Below are 15834 nucleotides of genomic sequence, written 5' to 3'. Positions count from 1 at the left end.
TCACGCCAGGCAGAACTCTCACAACCCAGTTGTGTAGTTCCAAAGTCTGCCCCACCCCTGCAGTCATTTTGGGTGATAGACAACAGCCTCACCCTTGTGGCTGTTTGCAGCCTCTTGTGTTCCCATGACCAGGATTTTATGGAAACCAGAGTTTACTTTCAAATCCCCTCGTGCGCATATGATGCTGCCTTGCGAGACAGAGAGAAGCCGCCTGGCTCGAGTTTGCAAATGGGTGTAAGCAGGGAGCATCTTCTCCCGCCGAGCATGTGCTGCTGGGTTTCCCCAAGGGTGCGAGAGACCCTTCTGCTTTGCAAAGCCAGAATGATCTCTGTTTTGGGGGCCCAGTTTGGATTCCCCACGGGAAAAGTTAGACCCTTTCACGCCGTGTTTTTCAGTGGCGCGGGAGGTGGCCAATGCCCTCCGATGACTTTGGGTGTTGCAAGTAGGACAGGGGTCTCCAACCTTGGCAAGACTTGTGGACTTCAAGTCCCAGAAGCAAAGCTGGCTGAGGAATTCTGGGAGTTGGTACACAAGTCTTAAAAAGTTACCAAGTTTGGAGACCAGTGTTGGGGTTCCTACCTGGACGGGATACAGCCAGGGTGGTGCAGCAGGTAGAGTGCAGGACTGCAGGCCACTGTAGCTGACTGTAGATCTGTCGGTCAGCGGTTCAAATCTCCCCACCGGCTCAAGGTTGACTCAGCCATCCATCCTTCTGAGGTGGGTAAAATGAGGACCCGGATTGTGGGGGCAATAGGCTGGCTCTGTTAAAAAGTGCTATTGCTAACATGATGTAAGCCACCCTGAATCTAAGGAGAAGGGCGGCACAAAAATTGAATAAATAAATAAATTGAATAAATAAATAAATTTTGGTAGTGAAAATGGGTGACCACCAGATGGATGGATGTGCCCGAGTGAGATTTTTCTTCTGCGCATGCGATGAAGCAAAATGTTATGAGAGGACCCACAGGCGCATGAGATTTATGTGGTTTTTGGCGTTTTCTGCTTCCGTCCATGCACAGAAGCATAAAAACCCTGCCTAAATCTTGCCAGTGCACATGACCCCTCGTGAGATTTGCTCTCTGCACATGCACAGAAGCAAACTCTCGCTTGGACACGCGCGCACCGGGGTCGCAGAGCTGGGTGGGAAGTGCACCAGTAGTGGCAGTAAGTGGAATCCGCCATTGTTGGTGACCCCTGCAGTAAGGAGTCCTGGGGGCTTGAGATGAGACCCCTGCCTTGCTCCTGCTCTGATCCCCCCCCTCTTCTCCGTCTTCCCTCCGAAAGACCTCAACAGCAACGGTTTCATCTGTGATTATGAGCTGCACGAACTCTTCAAGGAAGCCAACCTCCCCCTCCCGGGATACAAGGTCCGAGAGATCATCCAGAAGCTCATGATTGACGGAGACAAGAACAAAGACGGAAAGATCAGCTTTGAAGAGTTCGTTTACGTAAGGCTGGAGCCATCCGGGTGTTAGTCCCCTGACCCCCCCCCAAACTCTGGGCAGCGGCTGTTCCTGGGAGACCCTCCTTCGGCCCTTGACCAACGCCTTTGCTCCCCCTGCTAGTCTACCCCCCATCACAGCCATTTTCTGGACAGAGCTAAAATGTGTAAAGCGCCAACACCAGTTTGAAAACAGCAGAGCAGAGAATAATTGGAGGGTCCTCAGAATTACATTACGGTGGGTGGACAGATTTAACAGATGAGTTGGATGGGACCTCGTAGGTCATTCAATCTGACCCTCTGCTGAAGCAGGAGACAGTTCGGGAGACCTCACCTACAAAAAGAGATTGGGAACGGGTCCAAAGACGGGCTACAAAAATGGTGGAAGGTCTTAAGCATCAAACTTATCAAGAAAGACTTATGAACTCAATCTGTAGAGTCTGGAGGACAGAAGGGAAAGGGGGGACATGATCGAAACATTTAAATATGTTAGAGGGCTAAATAAGGTTCAGGAGGGAAGTGTTTTCAATAGGAAAGTGAACGTAAGAACAAGGGGACACAATCTGAGGTCAGTTGGGGGAAAGATCAGAAGCCACATGAGAAAATATTATTTGACTGAAAGAGTAATAGATGCTTGGAACAAACATCCAGCAGACGTGGTTGGTCAATCCGCAGTCACTGAATTGAAACATGCCTTAGATAAAGATACTAAGATACTAGGAAATAGTAGAAGGACAGACTAGATGGACCAGGAGGTCTTTTTCTGCCCTCCATCTTCTATGTTTCTTCCTCTGTGCTTCTACCCTACATCTGCCTCTCCCTAGGATTGAACTCACAACCTTGTGATTGTGAGGCAAGAGCTCCACCTCTAAAAAAAGAGAGATTAATTTAGGACCTTCTAAAAGGTTCCACTTCTGGGCTTGGGTTTCTCTGCTGCTGAAACCCAAAAGAATAAAAGAGTAATAGAGTTGGAAGGGACCTCTGAGGTCTCCTAGTCCAGCCCCACCTCCCCAAGGTAGGAGACCTTATTGCAAATATCTGTCCAAACTTTTCCTTAAAATCTCTAATCATGGGGCCCCTACAACTTCTAGAGACAAGTCCTTCCACGGATTAATTTTCCAACTGTCGGGAATTTTCTCCTTGCCTCTAGGTTGATGGTCTCCTTGATTAGCGTCCGTGCATTCCTTCTCATCTGGCCCTTTAGAGACTAGGTTGAACCCGCCGCCTTCCTTTGTGGCGACCCCTCAAATGTTGGAAGACTACTATCATGGCACCCCTGGTCTTTCAGATGAGTCTTCAGGATTGGTATGGGGCTCTCCTGCCCCCCAGGAGTTAGTATCCCAGGATTCTACTAACGGTCGATCCTGACTAGGTAGACTTTGGAAACTCTGAAGCAAGACCAAAACCTTCTTGGGGCTCACCCCATCTTACCCCAAATTCTTGGGGCTTACTCCCTGTCTTCAGGTGCTTCCACAAGTCCCTGAAATAATTGTGCACATTTACATTTGCAGATCTTCCAAGAAGTGAAAAGCAGCGATGTGGCCAAGACCTTTCGCAAAGCCATCAACCGGAAGGAAGGCATCTGTGCCATCGGGGGCACGTCGGAGCTCTCCAGCGAAGGCACCCAACACTCCTACTCAGGTGCTGCCCCCTGGGAGCCTCCTCCCCCCTCCTGGCCCTTCCTTGCCCTTCCTACATCGGCCGAGAAGGTCTCACAGCTGCCCAAACGTCTTCTGTAGACCACACGGCCAAGGTCCTTTGTGGCCCAATGGTTAAGCCAGTTTATTTACTCCTTTACCTTCTTCAGCAGACCCAATCTCCTAATAGCCGTTGGGCCTGTTGTCCTGGTTCTTGAGTGATTTAAAGCAGGGAAAATTCTGTCTCAGTTTTTTTCTAATACAAGAAGTCCTCAACTGACCATTTGTGGAACTACGGTTCAAAGTTATCATGGTTTCTGGCCAAAAAACATTTCGGTTCCAATTAGCCATAACAATAGGATTCAGACTTATATACAGTGCTTTACAGCCCTCTCAGTTTACAGAGAATCAGCAAATTGCCCCCAACAACCTGGGTCTTCATTTGACCCACCTCGGAAGGATGGAAGGCTGAGTCAACCTGAAGGAAGGAAGGAAGGAGGAAGGAGGAAGGAAAGAAGGAAGGAGGAAGGAAGGAAGGAGGAAGGAAGGAAGGAAAATAGCCATAGACTTATATACCGCTTCACAGTGCTTTCCAGCCCCCTCTAAGCAGTTTGCAGAGACTCAGCCTCTTGCCCCCAACAATCTGGGTCCCCATTTGACCCACATTGGAAGGATGGAAGGCTGAGTCAACCTGGAGCCTACTGAGATTTGATCTGCCAAACTGCTGGCAGCTGGTGATCAGCCGAAGTAGCCTGCAGTACTGTACTCTAACCACTGCACCACCAAGGCTCAATTTTGGCCATAGGTTTTGGACTCTCTGTAATTATTGCACCATTGATCAAGGGGACAAGAAGGGTGAAATGGAGACCCCACCCTTCCGACCTCAGGGGGAGAACTGGCATCGAGTATCTATCCTCTTGTCTTGGCAAACTCTTGTACCCCGTCCCACCCTACTCCCCCACCCCCAGGGGCCATGGGTGGGTTCTCCCCCCCTGGTGTCGCTGGAGTGCTAATCTCGGAGCCCCCCCCCCTTCTCTCTCTCCTTCAGAGGAGGAGAAATACGCCTTCGTGAACTGGGTCAACAAAGCTTTGGAAAACGACCCCGATTGCAGGCACATCATTCCCATGAACCCCAACACAGACGACCTCTTCAAAGCCGTTGGGGACGGGATCGTCTTGTGGTGAGTCTCCTGCCCTGACTGGGGCGGGGGTGGGCAGGGGAAGCCCCCCCTCTCCTCCATTCTCCCCAACGCCCTGGGTCCCCGGCTGGGTGTCCATTTCCCCCTTCTTTCCCTGCAGTAAAATGATCAACCTGTCCGTTCCTGACACCATCGACGAACGAGCCATCAACAAGAAGAAACTCACCCCATTCATAATTCAGGTGGGGGCTCCATTGTTCCCTGGGTCTTCTCTCCCCCCCCCACAGCTTAAATAGTGCTGGGTTTGTGGGTGATCCAAGGGGGGGGGGGGCGGCCAAGCGAGGGAAATGGGTTTTGTTGGCCTTTAATTATTAAAAGAGGCTTTTGTGCTGCCTCATTGTTGGACGTTGAAAGCAGAGCGTCTCCCAACAGAGGAAGACAGAGTCGCTCAGTAAATATTAATGGCCATCAAAGTGGAAGACGGACCAAGACGGCGTTTGGCATCGGGTCAAGTGGGGAAACGATCGGGAGATTTTCTATCTATTCTCTTGCCTTGGCAAACTGAAGTTAGTTGGGGGAAAGATCAAAAGCAACATGAGAAAATATTATTTGAGTGAAAGAGTAGTAGATCCTTGGAACAAACTTCCAGCAGACGTGGTTGGTAAATCCACAGTAACTGAATTGAAACATGCCTGGGATAAACATAGATCCATCCTAAGATAAAATACAGGAAATAGTATAAGGGCAGACTAGATGGACCAGGAGGTCTTTTTCTACCTTCAGACTTCTATGTTTCTATGTTTCTATCAGATTCCTCCTCTTCTTCTGCCTCCTCTTCCTCCCTCCTTCTTTTTCTTTTTTTAAATAATTTAATTTACAAGAATATATACAATAAACACAACAACAATACAAATAGCAATACAATATTGGACAAATAAAATAAAATAAAATATGGAGGGGGAAAAATGACAACCATCCCTGGATTGTACAATGAACAGTAGACAATAATAGCGAACAAATAATAAAAATCGGGTGGGTGAACACCTGATCTGTATCAGAAATTTGTGCTCCAAATATTCTCTATAGCCCGTTACCTTATAACTAAAAATTACATTATATATAAATAAGAAGTAAAGTTGAGTGTAACATAGCATAAAAATATTTTAAGAGGATAGGTTTAATTTTTGTCTATAACATATTTCAATCCTTCAATACTGTGGTTGGTAAATCCACAGTCACTGAATGTAAACATGCCTGGGATAAACATAGATCCATTGTAAGATAAAATACAGGAAATAGTATAAGGGCAGACTAGATGGACCATGAGGTCTTTTTCTGCCATCAGTCTTCTATGTTTCTATGTTTCTAAAATATATTTTTATTGATTTTTAGCAAGTTTAATATACACATAACATAAAACAGTGCATAGTGAAAAATGCCCACCACCCCGACACACACACATGCCCCACCACCAAATCGGGGGTGTTTCTTCTTATATAACCCACTTTAAGCCAAGAGCAATATATCTATTTACATATTATAGAGTGATTCATATTTCAATCCTTTACTGAAGCAATTTAAACACCAGACTATTATCTTTAAATATTATATACATACAAGTGTGTAATAAGTTTTAAGCAGTTATTGGTCGGGTTTTTCTTTTTTCCAACCGGCGGTAAAAGGGGTCCCAGCATTTATAAAACACAGATTCTTCATCCTTTCTACGTTCTAGAGTTAGTTTAGTCATTTCTGCACAATTTCTAATTTTTTCTATTATTAATCCATCTTGAGGTGTATCTTCATTTTTCCACTGTTGCGCAAATGCTAATCTGGCCGCTGTAGTAATATGGAGATCTCTTTCCTCGTCCATCTCTTGTCTTTTTCTCTCCTCCCCCCCCCCTTTGATCAGTTTCCTGGGCCACAAGTCTTATCTTGCTCTGACAGTGAGAAAGCTGCACATTTCTCTCCTGTGTTCAGCTTGTTATCTCTCCGTTCAAGGTTGGGGAGGCGGGGAATTTGCAATGTTTTGGTTTGGAGGAGCCTTTGTTCAATGCCTCCCATCGGCTGTTGTTGTGGTGTGGAAGAGATCCAGGGCCCCTGTGGGCATCACGCCCTGAACTGACCTGAACCTGGTGGCCTGAAGGCTGCAGAGGGCTCTCTCTTGAAGGACTTCTCCCTTTGCAGGAAAATCTGAATTTGGCCTTGAATTCTGCTTCGGCCATTGGGTGCCACGTGGTCAACATCGGAGCGGAGGACTTAAGGGAAGGGAAGCCGCACCTGGTCCTTGGCCTTCTCTGGCAGATCATCAAGATCGGCTTGTTTGCCGACATTGAGCTCAGCAAAAACGAAGGTAAGAGACGCTCACCTGGGCTGTGCAAGGGGGAGCTTGCAAGGGGCTCTAGCTGAGATTCTGTTCAGAGAAGCCCCCAAATCTCACTCCTGCCCCTCCCCTCCCAGGAGTCCCCATGCCGCCCATTTTCAATGCATGCGAGGAGGCTCAGGTAGGGTGTAAAACGGGCCTAGCAGACATTCAGGAAGTTTGGGGCTGTTTCTGGCCTCCAGAGGGCTTCCAGAGTCTGGGGAGGCCATTTTCGCCCTTCTGGAGGCTCAAGGAAATCCTCCGGAGCCCAAGGAGGGCAAAACACCACCACCACATCATGGTGCAGGAAGCTGAGAAGGCCACGCCCACCATGACTCATGTGTGACTCATCCAAGCCCTCGTTCCATCACGTCTAGGCTATTGCAATAGCTTATTGGGAGGCTTGCCATGTTGCTCTCTTTGCCCATTATCCCTGATCCAAAAGAGTGCTCTTCAGGGGGTTCTAAATCTTTCCAAGTCATCCCATGTGTTGGCCCCACGTAGGTCTCAGCTTCAGCCCAGTCCACCCTTTTGCAGTTGAGGGGGACGAAATGAAGAGATGCCTCCATGGATCTCTTGGGGCACATGAGCGTGACATCTACTGGAGAGACCAAGGAATTATGTTCCTTGGGAGGGCGAGCCATGAATTGGGGGCCTGCTGTAAGACTTCCCTCTCCCCCCTTTTCAGCCTTGGCTGCCTTGCTGTGTGATGGAGAAACCTTGGAGGACCTGATGAAGCTGTCGCCAGAAGAGCTTCTCCTGCGATGGGCCAATTACCACCTGGAGAGCGCTGGGTGGCACAAGATCAACAACTTCAGCTCCGAGATAAAGGTATTGGGTGGGGGGTCTCAGTGGAGGAGGTCCATGGGAGTCTTCCATTTTGGAAGGGGTTGGATGCTTCTCCAGGGAAGCTGGTCTGGATCCAGTCACCTGCATCCTTAGCCTTCTCTCAGTCCAGGCGATTGTCCATCTAACCCTCTTAATTCCCTTCTCTCCTACGCTGTCCGGACTTTCTCTGTCTCCCTCCCCCTCTGTCTTTTTCTCTTTTTGATTTTGCAAGCTTTCCGACTTCCATAACTCTGTCAAGGTACAGAAATCCTTCCTATTTCTGATTAAAATATTACGTCACATGGGATTGATTCATAACACCGGGCTGCAAAAAACCCCCAAACTCTTAGCTTCTGCTAGCGCAGTCTTTCTCAACTTCAGTCTGGCTGTGGAATTCTGGGAATTGAAGTCCATCCATCTCAAAGTTGAAAGTCTCTGCTGTAATCCCCTTTGTCTGGTTCTGCCTCCTCCAGGACTCCAGAGCCTACTTCCATCTCCTCAACCAAATTGCCCCCAAAGGACAGAAGGAAGGCGAACCACAGATCAACATCAACATGTCAGGCTTCAATGTGAGTAGGGGTCTTGGTGGCCTTTTGGGAACCTTGGGACCACCGTTCTACTAATCCTCTGTATTTCCCACCCAATGATGTTGGTGGGCAGCACTGGTGGTTATTACAGGATTCCTCCCAAGTTCTCTCATTGTTTCAAGCATTCGACTCTATTATGCAACACTTGGAAACCCTTCACCAGGGACACTTTGTCTGATTTTCATGGTCAAAAATGCATTTCATTCTTTATTTAAAGACCTTGTAGATGAAGGTCCATGCTAGTCTTTGATGGTTCACTTCAGCAGGAACTCCTTCTGTGAAGAACATCCCAATGGGAGGGAAACATCAAAAGAAATCAAAATGGCGGCCTTAGAGCCTGATCATGGCCACCATCTTCACATCCCCCATGGACCCTGAGGTCTTCTCAGAGCCTGCCCTTGAAAAGTAGTGGCTCCATCTAACCCAACGTCAGAAAGTACCACCTGTGCCTTTCCTTCCCTGTAGGAGAAAGATGACCTCAAGCGGGCCGAGTGCATGCTCCAGGAAGCAGATAGACTGGGCTGTCGGCAGTTTGTCACCCCGGCAGATGTTGTAAGCGGCAACCCCAAGCTGAATTTGGCCTTTGTGGCCAACTTGTTCAACAAGTACCCGGCCCTCACCAAACCTGAAAACCAAGACATTGACTGGACATTGCTAGAAGGTGAGACGTTTCTTCTTCTGTGCCATTACTGGGAGGAAGAGTGAGAGAGAAAGAGAGAGGAGGAGGAGGAGAAGGAAGGGAGGGCGGGAGAGAGAGCGAAGGAAAGGAAGAAAAGAAGGGAAAGGAAAGAAGGAAGGAAGGAAGGAAGGGAAAGAAAGGAAGGAAGGAGAGAAAGAAGGAAGGGAGGGAGGAAAAAACAAAGCAAGGAAGGAAGGAAGGAAGGAAGGAAGGAAGGAAGGAAGGAAGGAAGGAAGCTGTCTTTGCATGCTGAAGACTTCTGCTGCTGTCTTGTTTTAGCATTTTTAGGCCATTTGCTTTAACTTTGTGCCTGTAGTGTTGTCGTCTATGTGTAGAGAAGTAAAGGCCGAGTCCTTCAATTGCACCTCTTTGTATCTCAGGTGAAACCCGTGAAGAACGGACGTTCCGCAACTGGATGAATTCCCTCGGTGTGAACCCTCACGTCAATCATCTCTACGTGTACGTCAGGCTTTCTTTCGGGGGGCCTGATTGACAGGGTCAGAATCCTACCCGTCAGGTCTTTTTTGGGGGGAACGATGCTTCCCAGTCATCAGATTTCTGTCTTCCCTTCTAGTGACCTCCAAGATGCCCTGGTGATCCTGCTGCTCTATGAGAAGATCAAAGTCCACGTTGACTGGTGCAAAGTCAACCGGCCTCCGTACCCAAAACTTGGGGCAAATATGAAGAAGGTGCTGGAACCTGGTGGTTGCTGAACTAGCCGTTTTCAATATCGTGCCCGTGTGGTTAAGGGGGTTCTGGAGGGTCTCCAAGATAGCTGGTGGCCGATGCCTCTTCTTTGCTCCACGCAGGGTTGGGCCAAGGGCTGATCCCCCCCATGGGCTCCTCTGGTCAGGGCCAAAGAGCCCTTGCGTGGCTTATAGGAAAGGCCAGCTTTGGGATATTTCATGCCCAAAGCCTTCTGGCAAGGAGGTGTGGAAAGGAGACCACTAAGGCAGCTTCCTGGCCCCACCCAAGACTTAACTGTGATCTCTCTCTCTTCTCTCATTCTCTCTCTCTCTCCCTCATTCATTCTCTCTCGTTCATTCTCTCTCATTCTCTCTCTCCATTCTTTCTCTCCCTTGTTCATTCTCTCTCGTTCATTCTCTCGTTCATTCTCTCATTCTTGTTCATTTTCTCTCATTCTCCTGTTCATTCTCTCTCTCATTCTCCCTCTCCATTCTCTCTCCCTTGTTCATTCTTTCTCTCGTTCATTCTCTCTCTCCCTCCCTCCCTGCCCCTCTCCTCACCCCACACCTCCCACCTCCTTCTGTCTCACCAAACAGCTGGAAAACTGCAACTACGCGGTCGATCTAGGAAAAAGTCCCGCCAAGTTTTCCTTGGTCGGCATTGGCGGGCAGGACCTGAACGATGGGAACCCGACCCTCACCCTGGCCTTGGTCTGGCAGCTGATGAGGAGGTACCTTTGCAGCCTCCGCCCCAGTCGTGGGAGGCTCCTGCTCCCCGTGGGAACCCTGCATGCCCAGGGGTTCAAACACACCTGCAGGTTCTCCCGGTGTTTGTGTGCTGAGTAGCTTTGTGGTGTCTCCTTTGCCCAGATATACCCTGAATGTCCTGGAGGACCTTGGAGATGGTCAGAAGGTCAACGATGACATCATTGTAAATTGGGTGAACACGACCTTAAGCGAAGCTGGGAAATCTACTTCTATCCAGAGCTTTAAGGTGGGTAATTTAGCTCAAAATTTGTAGGGAAAGAAACAGAATAAATCGGGGGGGGGGGGGGGGGGGGGCGAACGAACCAAACTGTATTAAAATAAAAATTTTAAAGTCAGGGAAAAATCATGTTTTAAAAAAATGGATCGCGCTGCCTGGCAGAGTCAAGCAGAAATGAGCATAACTGTGGCAAGAACTTGCTTCCTCAGCTGCCGATGTTTCTCCAGGGCTCAGCCGTTTGGTATCACGTCATCTACAACTGTGCTTAGCTAGATCGCAAGGGACAGGGAAACGTCAGGGAAATATCAGGAAATTTTAAAATGCTTTTCCCTCTGGACACCCTCTTGAAAGCACTATATAGTTTTAAGCCTGTTTTTGTACAATTGTCTCCCTTAAAAAATCTCAATTTCAGCATGGTGGAAACACATATTTAAGTGTGTACCTAAGCTTATCCAGGTAGATAAATATTCTTCCTCCTAGAAGGAATATATAGTATAAGACCATTTAAAAGAGGTGGCCTTCATCGGGTGCGTCCGGCCATTGACGTGACCCTCATTTTTCTCTCCAGGACAAAAGTATCAGCAGCAGCCTGCCGGTGGTGGACTTAATCGACGCTATTCAACCGGGCTGCATCAATTACGACCTTGTGAAGACCGGCGACCTCTCCGAGGAAGACAAGCACAGCAATGCCACGTGAGAGTCCAGGCTTGGGGGCCCTGGTCAGCCTTTCTCTGGACGTGCTGAATGAGGGGAGGGGGCTGCCCGTGAATAGAATATGGAACAGAACAGAGTAGAATAGAATAGAATAGAATTTAAAATAGAATTTAGAATAGAATAGAAGAATAGAATTTAAAATAGAATATAGAATAGAGTAGAATTTAGAACAGAATAGAATATAATATGGCTCAGGGCCTCCTCTGCTGGGGGTGCCTGGGGGTCTCTGGCCCCATCTGAAGGTGCCCCTCTTTCCCACCTCAGGTACGCCGTCTCCATGGCCAGGAGGATTGGGGCCCGCGTCTATGCCCTCCCGGACGACTTGGTGGAGGTGAAGCCCAAGATGGTGATGACCGTGTTTGCCTGCCTGATGGGCCGAGGGATGAAGCGCGTTTAAAGAGCAAAGACCCCCCCTCCCCACCCCCAGTGCAGATGCCCGACCGAAGTGCTCTGCTCTGCTTCCAGAAGGGTGGACTGTCTTGGCCTCAAGGACCCTCGGCTGGGCTTGGCAACCCAGACCAGGAGAAACCTCCGAGAGGGAACAGGGACCAAGCCAGCCACCTCCCTCCCTCCTTCCCTTTCTTTCTTTCCTTCCTTCCTTCCTTCCTTCCCTTTCCTTCCTTCCTTCCTTCTCATCTTCCTTCCTTTTGTCCTTCCTTCCTTCCTTCCTTCCTATCTTCCTTCCTTCTTTCTTTCCTTCCTTCCTTTCTTCCTTCCTTCTTTTCCTCCTTCCTCCCTCCCTTCCTCAGAGATTTCAAGGTTGCACCTCCTCAAGTGCCCAAGGGAACAATTCGCACTCACGCCGGTGGCCGGCACACCGACCAAAGGTTTCTTTCCTTGTCCCGAGGGGCAGTTTCCGGAGAGTTGTCAGTCACGGCCTCAAGGCTCCTGCCTGACTCTCCTGCCCTGAAAGGAAGAAGGAAAGAAAATAAAGTTTCCTTTAAAAGAAAGAATAATAGATGTTTCTAGTGGTCCAAAGGTTTGAGATGGGCTTCAGTGGTTGTTTTCTTTCTTCTCTGTTTCTCCTTTTTAATTTAACCTCCTCTTCGGTCCTGGGTGCAAACGCAGTCACGTTTTTAAGCCACACTTTTACCACACACACCAATGAATAGGAATCGTACAAAGTTAGGCCATTTTTTTACATAATTTATCTTGCTGTGGAAGCTAGTGTGGTACACTCCCTCTCTCACAATCTGGTCACGCAGAAAGAGGCGGGCCCAGAGGGGGGCTGCTAATGTGGAACGGTGACATGGGCTCACAACCCTGTGGCTCCGACTGCTAGCGGAGTCCAGCGCAATTCTGCCACAGCACCTGGGCAGGTAGAAAAATCACGCACGGACACGCAGGGGCGCCCGTGGCCCAGGTGCCATAGCAGAATTGCACTGGATTTCGCCACCAGCCCAGGTGCAGAATTGCACTGGACTCCAAACACGATTTCGCTACCTGCCCAGGTACCATAGCAGAATTGCACTGGACTCTGCTAGCACTCAGAGGGGTGAGCACACCTCACCCTTCCACCTTAGTGGCCCACCTCTGGTCGTGCCACTGAAAGTCTTAGGAGGCAGCTCCCTCTCACTTTCAGCCCACCTCCCAAAGGACTAGGAACTTGGTTTGCTTTTGATTTTGGCGTGAGTTTGCCACCTTGGGCTGCTCTGCCCCCTGGCCGACTGCCAAACTCGGTCTTCCTGCCGCCTTCTGAAGTCATGGTGCTGCTTCCATTTGCCTTTACAGCACAACTATGTCAACGCTTCCCTTTTCCGACCAAAGCGCGACACATTTGTGCGAGTTTTTTTAATATTTCCACGCGACTCACCATCTGCAAAGGTTCCCGCCTTGCCCCAGCTTCATTGGACCCAGAAAAACCGAACAGATGCAATTTTTATGTGTTGCCTTGGTTTTCTTTCGTATTTTGCCTGGACATATTTTTTTAAGGTTCCCCCCCCCAAAAAAAGAAACTGCATGGAAACCATTTAAAAAAACACACACACACACCATAAGATATTTAAGTTGACCTGAGCTGTTTGTTACAAACTGTGTGAGAAGGGGGCCACAGATGAGACCGGGCCCATTCTGCAAAAGGCAGGGACTAGTAACTTGAAGAGCAGAATGTGCCGAGATTAAATAAACTATTTTTTATAAATAAAAGGAAAATGTTATCACCAAAGAAAAGGCTTTTATCCACAGGAGCAAGTATATTCTGGCTTTAGCAAGCTGTTAAGCTACCCCTGAGATCATCTTGTTACATATTCACAGCATTGGACTGTGGTGGCAAAGCAGTTGATGAAATAAAAATGGTTTATAAACCTGGCATCTGGATTTATTTCGCAAAACCTCTTTGAAAGTCAACTCTGGCTTGGAATCCTGGTTTTTGAGATAGTCTTGGATATCTCTCCATTAAATCCTTCCACTTCATTCATGACCAACAACCCTCTAATGAATATTCCTGCCAGTCAGCCAAAATAATATTTTAGACATTAAAAAGACTATAAAAAAGAGGTGTCCAACCTTGGCAACGTTTAGACTTTTGGACTTCAGTTCCCAGAATTCTCCAGCCAGCATTGCAGGGGACTTCTGGGAATTGAAGTCCACAGGTCTTAAAATTGCCGTGGTTGGATGCCTCTGATATAAACGGAATGTGAATAACCTCACCACCCCTTCATTTTCTGCCACTGTCAACATTCACACAGCCACTTAAACTATGGTTTGCATAATAGCAGTTTATTGGATCTGGGATAAGCTTGTGACAACGTGTTTTGCCTTGAACCCTGATTCAATTCCCACGAATTCCCTAGATTCATCCAACACCTAATTCCAAAATCTACCTGTTGAGTGGAGGGGCAAAAGAACCTTAACAAAAACCTTCCCAACAGTGAGAAGTCCAAAAATTTTAAACTTGCAGAAGGGAGTTAAATACACGAGTATAAGAAATTGAAAGGAGTAAATTCAAAAAAAAAAAAATGAACATGGCAAAAATTGTCTTTTGCCACTAGAGGGCGCCACAGGCTTTCCAATTACTGTAGATCAGCCAACTCTGGAATTCAGATTTTGAAAAATTCAAAAGTACTATTTGTATTGCCCAAGATCTCAGCTTGATGGGCGCTGGGTGGGAAAATTGAGGTTTGTAATCTGGAGAGGGGCTGAGAGAGCTCCCTTCCTTGGAGGAAGGGGGTGGGGGAGCGTTTCTCACTTTTCATCTAACCCAGGGGTTTCCAAAGTTGGCAAATTTAAGGCTTGGGTGGACCTCAACTCAAAATTCCCCAGCCAGCCTGACTAGCCCCACATAGCACTGATGATGTTACCTAGTTTGGCTCAGGAAACATCTGCTAGAAACCCACCAAGTTCCGAGAGCACCAAAGACTCCCTCGTTTCAAGGGGTCTCTGTTGCAAAGCCAGCACATGAACCCACCTGGCCACCTTCATTTAGCCCGCGTTCTGAATCTGCATTCCTGAATCTGGGGTTTGGCAGGAGGTCTGGACTGTAGCCAGTCTGACTGGGGGTGGGGTTTCTCAATCGATGTGTCTGCCTGTGGGGTAACTTCGCTCCCCCCCCCCCCCCAAGCACAATTGGAAACTAAAGATGTGAGACTATCGAAAGCTTTGTGGGTGAAATCACCGTCTGGGGGAGTGAAGTCAGCCCTGGATTGTCTTTCTCCTTGGCCGAGAGTGCAGCAGAACAGGCTCTGCCGTCTTTGGGATCCTCACTCCCAGTAATAACATTGCAAAATGCAGAGGTAAATGCAGCAATTCAGGGCCTTTCCCGTAATCAAAAGCATCGCCCTGAAAGTAGTTTAGATAAACAATGGGATGAAGGAGGAAAAAACACCTCCCAGGACGTAAGCTGTTTATGCCCTGTGTAGCAGAAGAAGAAGGCTTGGCTGCATAGCTGGAGGTATCACAAGCAGGAAGAGGGAGATTGTGATCCCGAATTGAATGGGTCCAAAGATGGGCGACAAAAATGGTGGAAGGTCTTAAACATAAAAGACTTCACGAACTCAAATCTGTATAGTCTGGAGGGCAGAAGGAAAAGGGGGGACATGATTGAAAGATTTGGGGAGTTGATTCCAGAGGGTCGGGGCCGCCACAGAGAAGGCTCTTCCCCTGGGTCCCGCCAGACGACATTGTTTCATCGACGGGACCTGGAGAAGGCCAACTCTGTGGGACCTGACCGGTTGCTGGGATTCATGCAGCAGAAGGCGGTCTTGGAGATATTCTGGTCTGATGCCATGAAGGGCTTTGTAGGTCATAACCAACACTTTGAATTATGACCGGAAACTGACCAGCAACCAATGCAGACTGCGGAGTGTTGGTGTAACATGGGCATACCTGGGGAAGCCCATGATTGCTCTTGCAGCTGCATTATAATATATATATTATAATGCATAAATAATATAAATGATAATAAGATGGTAAAAGAGAAAGGATGTCACAGGGAGAGATTTGTAACCAGACAACACACAGCTGATGGAGCAATGGAATGTTTCTTTTGTGTATTTGTAATAAACGTGTTTAAAAATAGAGAAGTTTTTCTGCTTTCTTAGAAATCCTGAGCCCAAAGTTGTTGATGCTTCCTCTCGAGTGACATCCCACAAACTGGACTTGGCACATGCAAAGGCCTTCAGCATCGCTTGACCATCTCAGGAGAACATTTTGAAAGGGTGGAGCTGCATGGAGACTTCCAGGAAAGAGCAGCATTTTAGTGCGTCTGGCCACCAAAACCAAGAGAGAGCATGGTTTTTGCCTAAGACATTTCTGCTGAACGAGAAGCCACCAGAGGGGGGA

General features: G+C 48.1%; 1 protein-coding gene across 5 annotated transcripts in view; it reads left to right on the top strand.

The window, feature by feature from the left end:
- The window catches only part of PLS3 (plastin 3), a 41363-nt gene extending 28005 nt beyond the window's left edge, over positions 1 to 13358 (top strand). For 4 of the 5 annotated variants that reach the window (XM_070760007.1, XM_070760009.1, XM_070760010.1 and 1 more), the window contains exons 3-16: positions 1285 to 1448; positions 2953 to 3082; positions 4127 to 4259; positions 4378 to 4459; positions 6402 to 6567; positions 7265 to 7407; positions 7878 to 7973; positions 8457 to 8652; positions 9051 to 9129; positions 9245 to 9359; positions 9954 to 10087; positions 10227 to 10350; positions 10910 to 11034; positions 11320 to 13358. In XM_070760007.1, coding sequence (XP_070616108.1) covers positions 1285 to 1448; positions 2953 to 3082; positions 4127 to 4259; positions 4378 to 4459; positions 6402 to 6567; positions 7265 to 7407; positions 7878 to 7973; positions 8457 to 8652; positions 9051 to 9129; positions 9245 to 9359; positions 9954 to 10087; positions 10227 to 10350; positions 10910 to 11034; positions 11320 to 11452 — 1820 coding nt within the window. In that variant the 3' untranslated portion in view covers positions 11453 to 13358. The remainder of the gene's footprint in view (positions 1 to 1284; positions 1449 to 2952; positions 3083 to 4126; positions 4260 to 4377; positions 4460 to 6401; positions 6568 to 7264; positions 7408 to 7877; positions 7974 to 8456; positions 8653 to 9050; positions 9130 to 9244; positions 9360 to 9953; positions 10088 to 10226; positions 10351 to 10909; positions 11035 to 11319) is intronic. The other variant, XR_011559773.1, reaches the window with a different exon arrangement.
- Positions 13359 to 15834: the final 2476 nt, after the last annotated feature.

This window comes from Erythrolamprus reginae, chromosome 8, assembly GCF_031021105.1.
Source record: "Erythrolamprus reginae isolate rEryReg1 chromosome 8, rEryReg1.hap1, whole genome shotgun sequence".
NCBI classification, from domain to species: Eukaryota; Metazoa; Chordata; class Lepidosauria; order Squamata; family Dipsadidae; genus Erythrolamprus; species Erythrolamprus reginae.
Note: the sequence above shows the minus strand (reverse complement) of the source record. Positions and strands in the feature narration are given on the sequence as shown.